The sequence below is a fragment of the Daldinia loculata genome (genome assembly GCF_022478755.1).
Source record: "Daldinia loculata strain CBS 113971 unplaced genomic scaffold F4817scaffold_4, whole genome shotgun sequence".
NCBI lineage: Eukaryota > Fungi > Ascomycota > Sordariomycetes > Xylariales > Hypoxylaceae > Daldinia > Daldinia loculata.
This window is the reverse complement of record NW_026054858.1, coordinates 682,820-701,055: the sequence shown is the minus strand read 5'-3', so window position 1 is coordinate 701,055 and position 18,236 is coordinate 682,820. Positions and strand designations below refer to the sequence as shown.

The 18,236-nt window shown below is 48.1% G+C and overlaps 5 protein-coding genes and 1 non-coding gene across 6 annotated transcripts; 3 read left to right on the top strand and 3 right to left on the bottom strand.

Moving 5' to 3' along the window:
- Nucleotides 1-186: 186 nt before the first annotated feature.
- F4817DRAFT_181077 (uncharacterized protein) lies at nucleotides 187-1,762 on the top strand. The gene has a single exon (XM_049298351.1). The coding sequence runs from the start codon at nucleotides 350-352 to the stop codon at nucleotides 1,205-1,207; it is 858 nt and encodes a 285-aa protein (XP_049163036.1). The 5' UTR covers nucleotides 187-349; the 3' UTR covers nucleotides 1,208-1,762.
- Nucleotides 1,347-3,978, bottom strand: F4817DRAFT_181065 (tryptophan synthetase). The gene is made up of 4 exons (XM_049298350.1): nucleotides 3,796-3,978; nucleotides 3,614-3,701; nucleotides 2,352-3,550; nucleotides 1,347-2,289 (listed from the first exon to the last, which is right to left on the bottom strand). The coding sequence occupies exons 1-4, from the start codon at nucleotides 3,841-3,843 to the stop codon at nucleotides 1,486-1,488; spliced, it is 2,139 nt and encodes a 712-aa protein (XP_049163035.1). The 5' UTR covers nucleotides 3,844-3,978; the 3' UTR covers nucleotides 1,347-1,485.
- Nucleotides 3,979-4,897: 919 nt separating this feature from the next.
- Nucleotides 4,898-4,991, top strand: F4817DRAFT_t18. The gene has a single exon. It is a non-coding gene; the product is annotated as a tRNA-Arg (tRNA).
- A 413-nt stretch (nucleotides 4,992-5,404) lies between these two features.
- Nucleotides 5,405-6,529, top strand: F4817DRAFT_181030 (DUF1674-domain-containing protein). The gene has a single exon (XM_049298348.1). The coding sequence runs from the start codon at nucleotides 5,608-5,610 to the stop codon at nucleotides 6,127-6,129; it is 522 nt and encodes a 173-aa protein (XP_049163034.1). The 5' UTR covers nucleotides 5,405-5,607; the 3' UTR covers nucleotides 6,130-6,529.
- F4817DRAFT_181023 (Rxt3-domain-containing protein) lies at nucleotides 6,495-10,727 on the bottom strand. Its single transcript, XM_049298346.1, has 2 exons — nucleotides 8,193-10,727; nucleotides 6,495-8,132 (listed from the first exon to the last, which is right to left on the bottom strand). The coding sequence occupies exons 1-2, from the start codon at nucleotides 10,388-10,390 to the stop codon at nucleotides 6,860-6,862; spliced, it is 3,471 nt and encodes a 1,156-aa protein (XP_049163033.1). The 5' UTR covers nucleotides 10,391-10,727; the 3' UTR covers nucleotides 6,495-6,859.
- Nucleotides 10,728-16,216: 5,489 nt separating this feature from the next.
- On the bottom strand, nucleotides 16,217-17,772 carry F4817DRAFT_325725 (uncharacterized protein). The gene has a single exon (XM_049301807.1). It carries the CDS (start codon nucleotides 17,144-17,146, stop codon nucleotides 16,655-16,657), a length of 492 nt encoding a protein of 163 aa, XP_049163032.1. The 5' UTR covers nucleotides 17,147-17,772; the 3' UTR covers nucleotides 16,217-16,654.
- Nucleotides 17,773-18,236: the final 464 nt, after the last annotated feature.

The following is an 18,236-nucleotide window of genomic DNA, read 5'->3' as shown; positions in this document are numbered from 1 at the left end:
AAGAATACGGAAATCGCGAACGTGGAGCGCTGCCACATGACCTCCATTGCTCTATTCCGTTGTTCCTTGCAGCACGGATACCTGCATATACCTTCAAAAGCACTACAGTACTTATGTATATATCGGTATATAGCACATATAGAATTAAAAGAAGTATCTGCAAATCTTCAATTCCAAAAAGCCAAGGTTCGTGATATACTTTACAATCCAACATCCACCACCAATTCCGGTGCCAATTCCACCGCTAAAAAAACCCGACACTGGCTGTTCTCAAGTATCCATGTCGTCGTCGTAATAACATAGCTCCCAAAACAAGCGCTACCAATTATACAACCAACCAGCCAACACCATGGCGCCAATACGACTCTCAGCGCCGTCGCCATGCCGCCTCTCCGCGATTACATCCCACATATCCCCCAGCACCTCCTCCCAGCGAACACCACGCACAACAACAGCAACAACAACAACAAAAACAACCCCCCTCCGCGCCTTCAGCAGCACCCCCCCAACCCCCCGCCAAAAGCCCTCCCACCTAACCGTGCCCACGGACCAAGTCCCCGCATACCCCTACGGCCGGTTCCGGACCTACAAGCAAGCCAACGAGGGCCTCTTCGCCGGCTCCAAGATCCGCTTCGGCAACGTCGTCGCCCCGGACCACGGCAACAAGTCCCGCACCACCTGGCTGCCGAACCGGCACACCAAGCGCCTGTGGTCCCCGAGCCTAGGCGCCTTCGTACGCACCCGCCTGACCACCGGCGTACTTAAAACGGTCGACCGCCTCGGCGGCATCGACGAGTACCTCCTCGGCTCCAAGGCCCGCCGCATCAAGGACCTTGGCCCGGCCGGCTGGGCTCTCCGCTGGAAGATCATGCAGACGCCTGCTATACGCGAGCGTTTCGCCCGCGAGCGCGCCGCGCTAGGTCTGCCGCCTAAGGAAGAAGGCGTAGGGGAAACGCTTCCCGGAGAATTAGTTGCTGACGGCGTTACGTCTGAGGCTGTGCTGAGCGAGGTCGACGGTATGCTAGAGCGCGGTGACGAGTTTGTCATAGGGGAAGTAAAGGATGACGTGGAATTGCTTATCAAGGACGACGGGGAGGCGATTGGAGAGGCTAGAGAGGCTGGGGAGACTGGGGAGACTGTCGAGGATGTCAAGTACACCATAGAGGAAGAGAAACCTAGCGGCGACGACAAGGCACCTAAGGTATGATACGGCTTATTTTACTAGCTTCACGAATTCAAGGGTGTTCAAAGGCTCGAGTGTCGCACGGCGAAAAGGTGGAGAGACAAGATACAAAAGATATAGCATTGTACCGTGTTGTCAATTTGTACAAAATGCATCAAGATGCGCACCTATATATCGTCCAATACCATGTATCATATTATTTTCACTTTTTAAGCACCCTCCACGCTAGCCAACGCCGAATGTGAGAGCTTCATAAAAGGTTTGACATTCTCGACCAAACCTACAAAACAACCCTCACCACTTTAAAAACGCAAATCCCATCCGATCTGGGGGCCCAGCTTAGGCAGCTCTTCCGCGACGCTCTGTACATCCTTGTCACCCCTTCCGCTAAGACATATGACCACATCCTCATCTTTCTTCATCGTCTTGGCCAGCTCGATAGCTCCGTAAATGCCGTGGGCTGACTCGAGTGCGGGTATAATACCTTCCAGCTGGCTCATAAGTCTGAAACCAATAAATGCTTCGGCGTCGGTAGCGGCGATGAATTTGGCCCTTTCCGAATCCTTCCAGGACGATAGTTCGGGACCAACACCCGGGTAGTCTAGACCTGCCGAGACCGAGTGTGTATTTGAGATTTGTCCGAACTCGTTTTGCAACACGTACGTCCTAACGCCGTGTAGGACACCCTTGGTACCTCCGGTCAACGTAGCCGAGTGCCGGGTAGTGTTCACGCCGTCGCCACCGGCTTCGACGCCTAGAAGCTTAACGCTAGGATCGTTAGAAAAGGGATAGAACATGCCAACGGCGTTGCTACCTCCACCAACGCAAGCCACAACGGCATCGGGTAATTTGCCCTTCTTTTCGAGCATTTGTGCCTTTGTCTCGTTGCCAATGACTGACTGGAAGGTTCTAACTATGGTAGGGAAGGGGTGAGGACCAATGGCTGATCCGATGATGTAGTGGGTATCCTCAAGGTGGACGACCCAGTAGCGGAGCGCCTCGTTGACGGCGTCTCGTAGAGTCTTGCTACCAGCTTCGACGGCGACAACCTTGGCACCGAGCAGCCGCATTCGGAATACGTTCAATGCTTGACGGCGGACATCCTCCTAAACCATATTGTAAGTTTTACTGCGAGTCAGATGTTAGATTCAGGTAAAAAAAAACTTACGGCACCCATAAAAACTGTGCATTCCATGCCAAACTTGGCGCAGACTGTGGCAGTTGCGACACCGTGCTGTCCAGCACCAGTCTCGGCGATAATCTTCTTTTTACCTAGCCGTCTTGCCAGCAGAAGCTGCCCTAAAGCGTTGTTGATCTTATGAGATCCGGTATGGTTTAGATCTTCCCGCTTTAGCCAGATGTTAGCGCCTCCAGCGTGTTCCGTAAGCCGTTCGGCCAAGTGTAGCTGGCCGGGCCTGCCCATCCAAGGGTAGTAGGATCTGTATTCCTCCCAGAACTTAGGGTCGTCCTTGATGGCATTGAAGCCCTCCTCCAACTCGGATAAGCAGTCCATGAGTGACTCAGGCACGTACTGGCCGCCAAACTCGCCAAACCGCTCAGGGATCTTGCCGTGAAGCGCAGCAAGTTGAGCTACTAACGCGGCATCGTCATGTTCTGTAATTACGCCGTTGACTGTTACATTCTCGCCGCTGGGCTCTTTGGCCGCACTGATAGCCTCGATTACGCCGACTTCTCGGGTTGTCTCCTGAGAGTCCCGCCCACTTACGTAGGCACAGTACTCCTCAACAGCTTTAGCACCGTTGCCCTCCTCAGTCTTCTGCAAAGTCGTAATGATCTGCGAACCTATGACGACACCATCGGCAATGGAAGCAACAGATTGAAAATGCTCCCGTGTCGACACGCCGAATCCAACAGCGGCAGGCTTGTCGCCGCTATACTTCTTAACTCGCTCGAGCAAGTTGGGCAAGTTGGCATTGAGGGTACCTAGAGCACCTGTCACACCCATGCGGGATACGACATATATAAAAGAATCGGCGAGGGCACAGAGGATTCGCATACGGGTGTCAGACGTCGCGGGCGCAATTAGGGGCACATATGATAAGCCTCCCCTGCTGCATAGTTTTCGGAAGGATACGGCCTCCTCAGGAGGGAGGTCACAGACAATGAAGCCATTGACGCCGGCCTCTTGACAATCTCGTAGTAAAGCGTCCTCGCCGTAGCTGAGTAAGGGATTGTAGTAGCCCATCAGCAAAACTGGGGCAGTCAAACCCTTAGACCTAGCCTCGCGAATCATGCCGAGAGTAGATTTAATGGTGACACCATTGGCTAGAGCGACAGTGTTCGCGGTTTGAATCGTCGGGCCGTCGGCGATTGGGTCCGTGAAGGGTACACCGAGCTCGATCACATCTGTATTTTGTTAGTTACCGCCGTCTGCGCTCATCTTAAATCTGTCTATTTGCCACAACATACCGGCGCCACCTCTTTGCATTCCTACCAAGACATCAGGAGTGTCCTCGGGTTTGGGATAACCGGCAGTGACATATGTCACCAAGGCAGCCTATACGTAGTTGTTAGTCAAGTGCTAAATAGGATCGTATATACATAGCGCAAGAAAAAAATAAAAAAGAGTTAAGAAATAAATTGAATCATACCCTCTTCTCTGCCTTGCAGCGCTTGAACGTCTGTTTGAGAGCCTCCATGTTGCCCAAGCCGAGTCAATTGGTCTAAGAGGAGAAGCGAGAGATAGAGATAACTCGTAGGGACAAAGTTGGAAGTTGACTCTTTATAAGAGAGAGTTGAGGTTGGAAGGTCTGAGTCAAAACGAAAGATGTTCTGTTCTTGAGTTCTTGAGGGCCGGTAGCTTAAAATGGATAGATGTGTGTATTTCCGTTATTCCATATACAGATATTTTCCTAAAGCGATAACCGGAGGGGTGAATCATTCTTCTATCTTAACCCCGCCATCCCACTATGTTATGTATCTACCTAAGTACCCAGCATGTTGATGTACAGCAACCCTTGTGTGTACGTCCATTTATCCCTGTTTGCCGCTTCCCGAACGGGTGGGCCGGCCCCTGGTAAAGGTAAAAAAAATGCAAGGGACCAACCAGATCAATTGAGTCATAACGCCACTCTATGAAGTACCTAGTATTTATGTACATAAGATGTTTAGTTATTTATCCCAAACAAATCATTTTTCATTACAACTACAATCTAAATAGACTTGATAGAACCAAATCTCTCTATGACTACGGTAACTATTATATCTATTACACAGCCTTACAAAAGGTAACCTCCGACTTATAATAGTAATATAGTTAGCTAGGTAAATAATAAAAAGAAAAAGAAAAAGACGGTATATCCATCCACGCAAGTAAGTTAAAGGCTTAAGGAAAAGAAAATGGGAAAAAAGAAGCAAAAAAACAAAACAAAACATACAACACCGGGGATTCGCTGGTCGTCACCGACCCAACTACTAATCCGGCGATATGCGGCTTATCAATGGGGAGAGCGGACGGGATCCCGAGTTTTCCACATTCTATGGTCGTATGTGATGAATGGATGGTTTTGTTGTAATATATACCTAGGTAAGTCATGGTGCCTGGCCAGCCGGCATACGGGCAGACGTGTACCTTGAATAAGGAGTTGGTCTCTTTTTGCTTCCTAAGGGGGCCCACCACTTAACTCGATCTAGCACAAACTGTTTGTTAGATATAAAGCTAGTTTGCAAACAAATAGCTCATCAACACCGATGGGGTTCATGGCCTAATGGTAAGGCGTCAGATTTCGGTTCCATCCTTGGATTCTCCGCCCTCTGAAGATTGCAGGTTCGATCCCTGCTGAGCTCGTGTATATACTTTTTGGTCTTAATTAGTAGTGCTACTACTGTCATCTTTTATTTTTATTTTTTTTCATTTTTAACGGGCTGCTTTCGAGTCATGATTCTGACCTTGTGGTCCCTTTACATATGTAGTTGTATGCTTAAACTGGAGGCAGCCCTGCGGGCTGCACAATATGCCCGAGTTTACATAATTGCGCACCGGCCATATACTGCCCATTGAGTTACTTTCCTATTTGGGCCATGGAAAAAATTCGACACAATAACCCCTCGTAAACTCGGGCATTTCTATCGGATAGGTCTGCAGTGTGGGAGGCGATAAGCCAATCAGATGCAATCTTGCAAGAGAAAACGGAAGTCAAAAACACTTTCAATACCGAAGTAAATCCGCGCTTATATCGACATCTCATATGTACATACATGCATATATGCGTAGATGGAAGTCTTCCTTCGTCCCTTTACCATCATACAAATAAATCATCATACAAGTCTAAACCATCCCAAATTACCACACTTCCAGAAACAAGAAACTCGAAAACCTCGAGAACAAAACCCTCAATTAACAACAGTCATCTCGTATAAATCGAAAAATAAAAGTAAAATAAATAAAGCCAAATATCTTCACAATGGCGTCCCGCCTCATCTACCTTACCCGACTCGCACGTCTACACACGCACGCTGACCCGCAACCATCCTTCCACCAAGCACCATCTCTCCTCTCCCTACAACACCACCGCCACGCCTCCAACAACTCCAACTCCAACTCCAACTCCAACCCCAATCCCAATCCCAATCCCAACCCCTTCCAATTCACACCATCGCCACCACGCCTACCACCCGACCAACAAGCCGAATTCGAGCGACTCCAGCGCACCGCCAACACGCAAGAGGGCTTCAACCCGACCTCATCCCCGGATTTCAGCTCTCCCGCCTCTTCCAATCCCTCTACCACAGCAGCAGCAGTAGCAACAACAGCGCCAGCCGTCGAAGACGACCTCCCATCGATACCGCTGCGTAAAGGCGCGCCCCCCGAATTCGAAGGCGACGTCAACCCCAAGACGGGCGAGGTCGGCGGGCCCAAGAACGAGCCCCTGCGCTGGGGACCCGCGGGCGATTATAGCTTCAACGGGCGGGTTACCGATTTCTAGGGAGGCCTACCTGATAACTACTTACCTTAGGTACCTACCTAATATACAAATATATAATCAAGGTCATGCGTAGTCGAGTTACCGAGGTGGAACCCGTTACGAAGTCAGGCCGAGACGACTTTTCTCTACCGGCTTGTTTATTATCCAGAGAGGCGAAGGAAGACGGTATCCTATCCCTCTGCAAAGGCGATTAATTAACGTTACTACTTCTATGTGTCTATCGCTTCGATCATGGTCACCTACCTATAGGCATATAACTCGAGTAACCTAATGTATACCTCCACGAGGTGCAAGTTGTCAGGGTGTTAGGGTGCCAGGGTTCGTCTTAGGCTGAACGATTGCTTGACCAACAACATATTACGGAATCACCAAGTTATTAAACATAAGAGGTGCAAATAGCCATATCACTTGGCGCAATATTGAAGTACCGTTGTTATAGAAGTGCAGCATCGGATGACTATATTTTGTATCATCATACACTTTTCTTGCTCAAAACTCCGCGCTATGCTATATAGGTGAAGAGAAGCAACAACAGCCAGATAGGTAGGCACCTAAGGTATCTTGGAAGACCGTCAAGGGTACGGAATGTAGAAGAAAAGCAACGCTGTGCCGGATCCCTCTACTATACATGTCCCCCAACTATAGCTTTTAAATATACCCGTTTTGTGACCGCCGATACAAATCCTGCTGCCTTCTAACCCGTTTGTATCGATGTAATTCCAGCTCGACGCTACGTAGAAGCACCTATATGTTCGCCCAATCCATGTTTTCCGGCTTCTTCTCCAGCATCAGCAGTCGTAATGGCATCTATCGTCTTTGCGCTTTGGTCGTCCGTTAAACGGGTTTTCTCCCGAACCCCGCTGTTTAGGTCCGGATTCATGTCTGCATTAGGTTTCTCTTGGCCTGGTATGAGAATATCACCATTCAGTGCAGCTGTAGGGCGATTCTCTTTATTGCCCTCTCTGTTGCCGTCGGCCGCCTTCCCGGTACCCTTCTCCTTGCCGGCGCTGGAATCCCTTGACACGGCCACCTTACCGAGAATCTCCTTTTCCCCTATATCTACCACTTGGCTCCGGTTGACCTCGTTCATGGCTTTTCTAATTCGTTCCCTACGCGCCTTGCCGCGAAGCCTGCTTTGTGGCGCCGCACCGTCCACCCAGCGCACGCTTATAATCATAAAGCTAATCCCATCGTGGATTGACTTACGTCCGTTATAAGTCCCGCCGAATTCGCGGCTCTGGATACCGAAGCGCGTTGAACTACTGTATTTCTCGAGCGCGGGGAGCACGAGAAGCGTCACGTGCAAATCTCGGTCAGCAGGGACTCGGACGGGACCTGAGACTGGCGGCGAAGTCAATACCTCGAGGTGCTGCTCAGCAGGTGCCGCACGTTGCTTCTTTGAAGTCGTAGGCTTGTACAAGTCCAGCAAGTCGATATCCACATCATCATTCCACTCGCCTCGAATCCAACCCGCATGAATACATGCAGCAACAACATCAGAGTCATCTGTATAAATGTCCGTGCCCCAAACTGCTCGGCGGGAAGTAATCTCCTCGCGCGCGGACGGGCTTAAGTGTACACGAGGAATCTTAACCGTCAGGGTAGAATTTTCGTTCCCCTTGATCACGTCCATAGGCAAGGGGCGCGGGTTAGATGAGTAACCAAATTTGGCATGGGACGACTCTAGCTTCGTGGGCTTTAAAGTCACCTGATACACGATGTCGCCCAGGTGCTTCCGCGGCCGATCCGCAATGCTATCGAGCACCGCTTGAGACGAGATCTTATGTCTCGGTTTTGGGATAATAGTCGAGCCGGGTGCTGCCGTCTTCGAAGACGGGGCCGGCGCTGATCTCGGAGGTTGGTGGTGATGAGTAAAAGCAGCGAAGTCTTTGTGTGTGGGGGAAGGTATAGGCGTGTTAGTTTTGAGACCTTTGAGCTGTCCATTTGCCGCTTGAAGGGGCGAAGGGGCTCTTTCCGGACCATGATGGTGATGATGATGATGACTAAAGAATATCATAATGAATATCGGTTGAAGCGCATGAATATGAGAGTTTGTGACTTACTGGTGATGGTGGTGGTGGGCGTGGGTTTTGGGACGTTTGGCTCGGCCAACTGGCGTGGCTCGACCGTTGCTATCATCATCACCCTTGCTATCATCATCTTTGGCTTTCCTCCGCTTCCCTCTCGGCTTTGTGGGGCCGTCGGCAAGTACTTCTTGACCAGGATGCTCTTCATCACGTCGCGGCGGGCCCGCATTTGAGAATTGGGGTTGCATGCCAGGTGGCACTGGGCTAGAGACACCGATACCGCGAACACCGCTTCCTATGCCGGAGAACATACGGCCGAATTCACTCTTAATCCCAGGCTCGCCGGCGGGACCCTGCAACTGAGGTTGCGCTCCTTGAACAGCTTGCGGCAGCGGAGAGACTCGTCCTTTGCGGTTGATTTCCTGGATGCCGAGGAAAGCCCTCTGATGACCTGTTGGAGCCGGGCCATCGTCTTGGGGACGCGGTCGACCCACTTCGAACACAGCCGAGCCTGGCCCGCCGTTATACGCGACTGAAGGCGGAGGGGGAACCTCCTCGGTCGGCCTACCTCGATGAGCTGCTGGCGGCGGCGGTTGCTGCTGAGGATGGGCCTGGATAAACCGGTGCCTATCAGGCGACTCGAAAGGATGCGCAGGTTGTGGACCTGGTTGGCTTACGGGTATCACGTGAGGAGGCGGACCGGTTGCTGGGAAGCGTTCGTGAGGAGGTTGTGCAAAAGCAGGATGCGCCCCATATGGCGGTGCGGTAGTCGAAGGGAACTCGTTTGGTCGCGGGCCGGAATACGGCTGCCCATACGACTCTCTCGGCGGTGGTTGATCATACCCAGGCCGCTGCCAGGCTGCCGCATCTCGGGGGTCTGGTCTTCCATAAGGCGGTTGTCGTGAAAGCACCTGAGGACCAAGTTCCGCAGGGTGTTGACCATGCGGGCGACTCGGGTCGGATGTGGTCCTTTCTCTTCTCGCTCTCTCGCGCATTTCCATTTCCCTTTCCCTATCTCTTTCCCTTTCTCGTTCTCTCTCCATTTCCCGCTCTCTATTGGCTACGAAGGCGCGCTGCTCTTCGTAATGTATTCTTTCCCTCTCCCTTCGCTCTCTCTCCTGGAATTCTGCTTCTCGATCCGCAACAAATCGACGCTGTTCTTCGTACGGCATGGCTCGAGGTTGTCTTTCCGGATCGTACCCCGCCGGGCCAGGAGGTCGCGTCTCTTCTCGTCTACCGTAAACGGGTTCTCCAGGTGGTGGGCCCCTCCCCACGTCTCCAGGTCTCGGGGGTATGCCATGGTAAGACCTTGGCTGACTACTCGGTCTAGGAGGTAAATTAGCAGCAGAGATCCGACCTGGCTGCTCCCTTCTCTCATCGGCCGGCGGCATCGGCGGGCCACGTGGCGGGTACGCTTGAGGGGTGTTGTATCGGGATAACTCGGGGGTTCCGTATATGCCCTGTGGTGGTGATCCAATTACGGCGCCCCTATGATCTCTCGGGTCAAAAGGTCTACCTTGGTCCGGTGTTTGGGGCCTCCTATTATAAGCAGCGTATTCATTCGCAGGCTGCATCCTAGGTGACGCATGGACAGGCGCGGCATACGTGGGACCCGAAACGGCAGAAGTAGTAACGGGAGGCTGAAAGGAAGCTGGATGGCCGGGAGTTGGCTCGCGAGAGGCTGGCGGAGGGCCTCCAAGTATTGACGATATCGACATGCTCCCCCCTGTACTTCCCGTTCGCGGTATCGAATTGAGCGCAGGAAGCTCTCTAGCGGAAGGGAAAGCGCCCGGGGGACCGAGACTCACCGGCGGAGCCCTCGGCGCAGGTGGGCCGCTATAATGACCCATTTGATGCGGGTGAGGAACCGGAGGCGGCTGTTGGTTTTGATGCTGAGGAGATGAGGGAGGAGGCATATTCCGCGTCAGAGAAGCATTAATAGATGACGAGCTTTGGTGTCGCGAATGAGTGGGCGCGGGATGCGACGCGGGTTCTGACGCATAGGTTGGTGGTCTTTGTTGCGGGTAGAAAGGACTTGTGTCTGACGAATGTCGCTGGTGTTCGCTGTACGCGGTAGGACCTGCAGATACGGTATTCGAAGGATGAAATGGTGAGGCTGTTGTTACTGCAGAAGCCGGATTCGAGGCGGGTGGGAAAGGTGATCGGCCGTAGACTGGTGGTGATGCTACATTACGAGCAAAAGGGTGTTGTGGTGGCGGCTGTCTCGAATCCATGGCCTTCCAACGACTTTTTTTTTACCCACCTAGTGCTTAGGTAGGTATGGGGATGATGCAGTAGGATAGGCACGTTTAGGCAGGGTGAGCTAAGAGACCAGCAGCAGCACCGGCTCCAAATACACCTCGGGTATTCTCCGTCGCGAAAGGGGGGGAAAAAAGGTAAGGCGACGAGTTTCTAAGCTCTCTTCTCTATTTCTCCTCGCTGCTGCCACCGACGTGTATCTTCAGCTCAACGCGCGCCTCTGTCATAAGGATGCATAAAACAGATCCAAGAGAGGAACAAGGTAAAAAGAGGATGACGACGTCGACGCGAAATAGTCTTTTATTTTTCTTCTTCTCTCGGCAAGGGAGTAGTAAGGTTGAGACAGACGGGTAAATCGAAGTAGCGCAGGAGCCAAAAAAAAAAATTCCAGAGATTCTCACTTGACCTTGACAGCCCAAGGAAGCACAGTCTCACACAAACCCCATACAATAGGTACACAAGCGCGCAGTACACAGGTTTGTGGTGCTTCTTTTTTCCACGCTAGACCTTCCTTGAACTGCTTGGTTCAGTTAAACCCCCCTTGGACCTTGGTTGGTTGAGCTGGGGGCTGTATGGCTGTATGGCTGTATGGCAGCTAGGATGGCAGCCTAGCTTTCATCAACAAGGGTTCGGATTGTTTAGATTTGCTTCAGAGCTTTGCACGAAAAGGTGTGAATGGGGGCGGGAGCTTATGAGTTGTGCGCCCAGGACAAGTGTGAGTGCTCCACTGACATGCATCCACCCTTGTACACCTTTTTATATCCTGGTCGAATCCACAGCATCCACTTGCCAAGTACGCGGCTATCCGCACACCAGAAGTATCGGCCCCCTCTTGTACCTTACGGGTCACTGTGTCAAGGGAACACGGAGTACAGAGCACGCAGATGGCTCGCAATTTGCTGTTTAGACCAAATCTAGGGGTTCCGTCGGCTGAACGAACTGTTTTATTAGTAACGGACCGAGGTGTTATCCTAAGTATGTAACGGCGACGACCTAGTTAATGGTCAGGTGATTTAAGAATAGGAATCTAGTTGAGGAGGCTGTTGAATTGACTTAAATTCTCGTTTGACCGCAATTGTGCACGTAACTTTGTACCTACATACATAGGCCAAGGGAGACGGAGACAACAAGGGACCTGAGTCAATTTCCTACCAGAAACGGTTAGTACCGTTCATGGCGCATTTAAAGCTGGGTCGCGCCAAAGAAAATAATAAAGTGGAGGAGGAGAAAACAACGTATATAATCATGATGACGATGATCCGAGGGACAAGATGAACATGAGGCATACGTGGATATGTACATAAGAGTTTGACGAGCCGTTTGCTTCAGTCTTATAGCAATCTCTGACAGACAACCAATCAACCATCCGGTGGTTTTTTTCTTTCCTCTTTTTCTTCTTCTTCTGCCTCGTTGCAAATATCTACCTAATGTAAAATAGGTAGTGCGGGAACTAATAGTAAGCTTCCAGCAAACTCGATGAAATCGGTAAAGGCCGGCAAATGTCGTTGATGACAACCACTAATGAGTTGGTTGCCAGTCTCGTGAAATCGGAATACCTACCTAGGCATGTATTCAAGTATTGATGTGGGGGATGAAAGTTGTATATGAAGTTCCGCGGTAAGAATAGCGGCGCTTATCAAAGATGTTGAAATATCCCGAGCAGTTCCAAGAACCCAGGCGAATCATTGAGGTGGTGGTGGTAGTACCGTCGGAGTGTTAGTCGGTACTATAATGAGAGGAGAGATATCAGGGGAAATATTGGATACAGTCAGCGAAACCAAGCTCTTCTCACTACATAGAACGTCTACTCTGTAATGACCAAATGTGTATATTGTATTGATATGTATCAGGTATGCGTCTGTATATATATAATATGTGTTTGCGGGTGGATGTACGACGCTGCGGTAGAGTCACTCCCGCGCTCTGTTTCGCTGGAGATTGCTGTCAGTGGACGATGGGGCATCCGACCTTGCATCATGCATTATTGCCGTCATGCAAGTCGCAAGTCGCAAGTCGCAGAAGCATCATCAGTAACCCATCAATGGCCCATAGTCGTCTTATTAATGGGCGGCGCGGTGGGATGGGAGTCTATCAGCTACAAACCATGTAAGCTTACGCACAGGGTGCCACGAGGAAACAAAAGAAGTTAGGTATATGTATCTGATGAGAGCATTCGAAAACCTGGACGAGTTCTCTAGTCTAGAGCTTACCTACCTGAATATAGATGAATATTGGAGGTTTTTTCGGGAAAAGAAAAACAGATTCGCCTAATGCGGCATCGTATCGATCGATTGGACAGGAACAAGCGACAGGAACAGGTAGGAGCAGGCCCCGGGGCAATTGCCAGCTAGATGATGCTTAGGTACATTCATGCATTAACCTAACTGGATCATGCATGTAACTAGGTACACATGCATACATTTGATACATGTAGTGCATGTAGAAACCTTACATAAGTCGTAAAAGGACCTACCTAATGTACAGACATCGAGGCACCAAGTATTTTTCAGATGTAAGGACGCGCGCATGTACCTAATATATATACCTGCATCGTAAGTACCTATATATAGGCACTTCGTATAGCACTTGAGAGATGTAATACTTCGATATTTATGCCTCTATTTAAATTAATCCGTTCCATCCCCTCTTTCTATCATGGATATTTAAAGACAAGAAAAAAAAGAAAAAAGAAAGGTCATTACCTCCGCACTTTTTACCATCGGCAAACCATTCGCGGGACTTGATGCGTGCAGGGATCAGATAAATAGTTTGCAGCTAACCCCTGTTACTAACCCCTGTTGTTTTAGTCTTTGCCAGCGCATCCAGATCATAGAAATATGGGTTCCTTGTTGCCTTAACATTGTACCGAAGCTCTATACATATTCGGTACTCCCAACGTCCACCTATCTTATACAAACTCTATAAGTATTGTTCGCGTATTTGCAATTGCAACACCAGCACGATGCACGATGCGCGATGCGATTCCGGCTTGTGCCTAACCTACATTTTATAAATTTACAAAGTCTTAAAATGATCTAGATTCATGCCGACAAGAATGGTCTCTTGCATTCCCTTATTCCCCTTCAACCCTTCACCTTTATCTTGACCGACTTTCCTCGACAACTGTTATTCTAGTCCCTGTCAATCAAAGACCGTTCCCCCTCTGCAGAATGCGGTCATCAGACCTCATAAATCTGCACAATTCATGCGGTGCCACGCTTAGCAGGCGTCGGTGTATCATAGCTACATTCATAACTAGAATATAGGCGAGAAACCTTCAGTTGCTAGCAAATACAATGCTGCCTTTTTCTACTCCGACTTGACCAACCCGCGTTTATGTTAGCAGCACGTTATTTCTTCATCTTAGAAATCATAACCTCTCATCATATCACGATGTGATGGTAAATCTAAAGTAAGGTCGTAAGTCTCCGTAGCGTTGGGCCGGACCAGGCAGAAAGACACGGCTGCATGACAATGTAACAGTAGGCCCGTGCCGAATTACTATATCCGGCGTTTAGCAGCCCTACACCGAGTTCAGACGAATGATATGCATCAAAGATTCTCGGTGTCAAGACCCTTCTCTGAGATGCCTGCCTGCTTACAGCAAACAAAGGAAGTTGCTTCGAAGTGAAGTTCGCAACGGGTTTACTTAACGATGTTGCTAGTATAAAAAGGGGCATCGTCGATAACCTCCTATGTGTTCTAAAATATAATATATTTACTTTACCTACTAGTTGTCTATAGGTATAATACTGTAATTACTAATTAATCCACTGCAAATTATTATCATCATTATATTATTCCCTAGAGCAAAAATGCAATCACATTCTAGTTAGACAGCTCACTCTAGACAATAATGAGATCATTGTAACGGCGACGAGAGTTTTATTAAATATCAAAAAATCAAAAAATAAACGAGTGACTCCGATCTATATTCCCCAGGCATGGTCAAAGAGTGTCACCAATGCCTAGCCCTTCTATTATCCCTAATTCCCACCCCAGTAAACGTAATTCATATCCTCGTAGACGTGGAAAAATAGTTGACTAGTAGATCCTTACATGACCGAGCAAGCACCTGAGCTAGTTCCTTCGGGTGTGTGGAGGCCGCTGTCAGTGTCGCTGAAGTCAAAGAGCCCCTTGCTATGGGTTGCGGGCTTCTGAGCAATTCTGGTATTCTTCATGTTGGCCATTGTTGATGTTGAGGGGTTTTGATATTTTTGTATCTTGAAGTATTGGTATTGAATCAATGTGTATTTTAGTTTGGTAGTTTGGTTGGTAGTTTGGTTGTTTGGTTGTTATCTTGGGTGATGGACGAAAAGATCTGGGTATCTCGTCAGATTTTATACTCAAAAAATCTGGATAAGCTTCTGGTTATTCTTGCCACGTTATTTTCCCATAAATTCTTGAAAGCCTACACATCTTTGAACATGGTGGCGAGACAGGTCGTTTGACCTGATTTCTTCATGCCCCTTTTGTTATCTTCATAATGGCACTCGCGCTAGCTTTGCGTCCAAGCTTATAAATAAGTTCTGCAAATTATTATTAACTTTTGGTCTTACTTAGGTAGTCTTTTATTCTTTGTATCAAGAATAATAAGCTATCGTTTACTCGTCCCCTTTTATTAATAGATTTCTCTTTGTGTGAGTTCCTAGGGCAAACGAAGGCGCTAGTATTGCAACGATATATTATATTTCAACACTATGGAAGTAAGATCTTAGTCAAAGGAACTTAGGAGAAACAAGCCCCGCTCCTTGAGTCAGGGTAGTTGTATTTGCTCCTATACAGTTAGGTACATAACATAATACTTTTCATTGGATACACGCGGATTTTGTCCATCACTATCACTCGCCTAGGACAACCCCTTGAATCCATCATTTAAGCTAGAAACCGACTCCTTAGATGATACCATAGGTATCTATCCATATGAAGTAAGGATATAAATTTCACAGCGTACTCCATCGTCGTTTAGGTACATGAAAGTCCGGATTTCGAATGCCGGTCGAGTCGATCACGGTTTAGAACCTATGTTAGTATAAGGTAGTTGCCTCCTATATATATATTATACCTATTAGTTACTAAAATCATAGCCAGCTCGAATTCATCAAGGGAATAATTCCGAACTTTTGTTAAGTCTCGTGCCTCGCCATACATTATAGCAAGCTCCTCTCAAATTCCAAGGCGTCGAATCCGACTGTGTCTAGCCAGACGCATCCGTAGCTCTGCTAAATATCACCCTTGACTGTCCTGGTAGAACGGGAATACTAGTCCTTCAGAACTTCCATATCCATTTTCCCTCTCCATCGGAGCCTTGCCTCAGTCGATGTATGAGCTCCATCAGTACTGACTTCGACCTTGACGATGGGACCGTCGTCGCCGCTCGGTAGAGCATAACCATAGCACTCGACTTTCCGTCGTTATCTCTCTTTACCGTATCTCCTCCCGATTGAGCAGCTCCCCCCCGTGTATTTGCTGGCTTATACTGATTTATATACTCGAGGCTCTGGTTTAATAGTTAGCTTTCCGCTTGCCTTGGTCAGTATGAAAATGCCGACAGATTACTTGAATATAAATCTTATTTTAAGAGCCGTAGTTTGTTATACACCTCGGGAACATGGTACTACGACTTGTTAGGTGCTGAATACTCCTTGGATTAGTGGCAGCTCCCTTTTACTCTAGGTGCGTCGCCCGAGCTTTTTTTCAGAAATCGCAGATGATGGGTATAGACGGTTAAAATCAAGTATGACTGGCTATTATTACTGGTGTAATATCTTGAGCTATGCAGCGGGATTAGGTAGTTGTAGAATGGCGTTTGCTGATCTATCATAGTGGTGATGTCACATTATCTAGGTATAATATTGTGCTAACAGATCTTGTCGCAGTCTTAAGATACTTTTCCTTGGCCAGGTAGATACAAAATAGTAAGTAGCCTTTCGAAATCATCGCCTACCCATAAATTAAAGTCCACGATATTGCTAACGCCTATTTCATATACCATAATCATGGTTTCCGACGCATCATTTTGGCGTTGGGATGTTCTTTTTGTTTTCTGGTCCTGCTAATAACTTGTAGGTAATATAAGAAATCAATACCGCACGCTTGTACATAACCCCTTGATATAATCGCCTCTAGGTCATCGAAACTGGCGATTTAATATTAGTCTTCCTAGAAAAGAAAGCAATCGTAGTATTCTGTGCTCTAACGAACCGTCTCTAATCGGTATGCGGTCACCTTCGGGTTTCCTATTGTTTCCTCGGACAGTGACAATCCTCACAGAGGACCTTGACTTTGATCATGCGAAACGATCCCGGCTTGCCGCAAGTCTCGCAGGTGAAGGTAGTTAAAAGATATCGTAATCCATGATACGTTGTGATCTTCAAGATAGTGAACATGAAGTTGCGGTAATGTGGCACCGCGCGTTGAATGATACCCTTCGCGGTCTCTTTGATGTACTCGATATCTTGTAAGAGGTTCACAAACGTTTTAGCAGCCTTGTTCACACGCTCAAGTCGTAAGAGAGAACGTAGGCTACAGTTGTTAAAGACTACCATAATGATCTCATTGGGCAAATTAGCTAGACGACCCAATCCTGTCACGTCCACTTCCGCCAAAGGCTCGGACTCGGACTCAGTCGTGATGATTTGAAGAGGGCGGGCTGCTGCCGCCCGCTGCCGTCCAGCCTCGGCGGCTAGCCTGCGACGACGGGCCTCTAGTTCCCGAGGTTGTCGATGCATACTGACTGGTTGATTGTTGAACGAATGTGACCTATCGGGCGAAGTTTGTGCGATACTGTAGATCTGAGATTATGGTCTGTGTTCGGAATGAATGCTATTTATGTGCATAGTAGGACCTTGCAGCCATCATCTTTCAGATGCTTCTGATTGGTTGCACCGCAAACGCCCATTAGAAAAGGGGTGGTTGCCTACAGAGAGAAGGTTGGCTTGGCATTGTATTCCGGTATCACGCAGTTTGTCAAATATTTATTTCTGTGTAAACCTTAAAGAAAGATAGACATTTCTACCTGGAAAATTACGGTCTCTGTAGATTACTCTGTTGAGTCTGAAATTGTTTTTGATATGGGGGGCTATTTAGGACTGGGCGTTAGGATCAATAGACTCTTATATGGTTAGGTAGAAATCACATTTTGTAGACCTATATTCGGTTTATTAAAATTCTGCCTGATAAAAGAGTTTCAAGCCAACATCGCTCATATTAGGTTATATAGTTATATATCTTCGAGGCTTTCAAAAGGGTAGGTAGAGAAAAAGTCTTGATTTGTGAGACTACTACCAACTAATAAGAGACTTATTAGATGCCCAACTGACTGACATGTTAAAGTATTAGATGCTTCGGTTTCTTCGCTAAATAGGTAGGTTCAATTGTCCAAAAAGTTCAACATGGGGTTAAAATATATCAAACAACATTGTTAATATCCAATCAACTTGTACTCATGTATGTATTTTAAGAGTTTCTGGGGTACATGTACGAAGTACTGTAGTGTGATGAAGTATATTCCTGTGGCTGGGGACTGGTGGAGCTTGTACATGGTAGCCACACGTGGGTCTCTAATAAGGTTCCTATTCGTCGCCAGCTTCTTTAGCGCGTTAATTACCTAAATTAATCAGATTTCCTAGTCTAGACACTGGAGACTCCTCACCAGCTACATTAACTAACCTACACGCATATACACTTAGAGTAGTGTATATATACTAGCATTATCTATTGCAACCGGTTTGCAATTATAAAGTGGGAAGAAAATCATATTTACATTAGGTTAGACGCCGTTGTGGACTATTGCGTATATAATTCGGATTTCATCATTTC

Bases quoted from the DNA above. Each gene is read 5' to 3' on its own strand.
- F4817DRAFT_181030 (XM_049298348.1), top strand. From the start codon at position 5,608: ATGGCGTCCCGCCTCATCTACCTTACCCGACTCGCACGTCTACACACG.
- F4817DRAFT_181077 (XM_049298351.1), top strand. From the start codon at position 350: ATGGCGCCAATACGACTCTCAGCGCCGTCGCCATGCCGCCTCTCCGCG.
- F4817DRAFT_325725 (XM_049301807.1), bottom strand. From the start codon at position 17,146: ATGCATCGACAACCTCGGGAACTAGAGGCCCGTCGTCGCAGGCTAGCC.
- F4817DRAFT_181065 (XM_049298350.1), bottom strand. From the start codon at position 3,843: ATGGAGGCTCTCAAACAGACGTTCAAGCGCTGCAAGGCAGAGAAGAGG. The intron at 3,551-3,613 runs GTATGTTGTGGC...AACAAAATACAG, and splicing joins AATGCAAAGAGGTGGCGCCG to ATGTGATCGAGCTCGGTGTA. The intron at 2,290-2,351 runs GTAAGTTTTTTT...AATATGGTTTAG, and splicing joins GCACAGTTTTTATGGGTGCC to GAGGATGTCCGCCGTCAAGC.
- F4817DRAFT_181023 (XM_049298346.1), bottom strand. From the start codon at position 10,390: ATGGATTCGAGACAGCCGCCACCACAACACCCTTTTGCTCGTAATGTA. The intron at 8,133-8,192 runs GTAAGTCACAAA...GATATTCTTTAG, and splicing joins GCCCACCACCACCATCACCA to TCATCATCATCATCACCATC.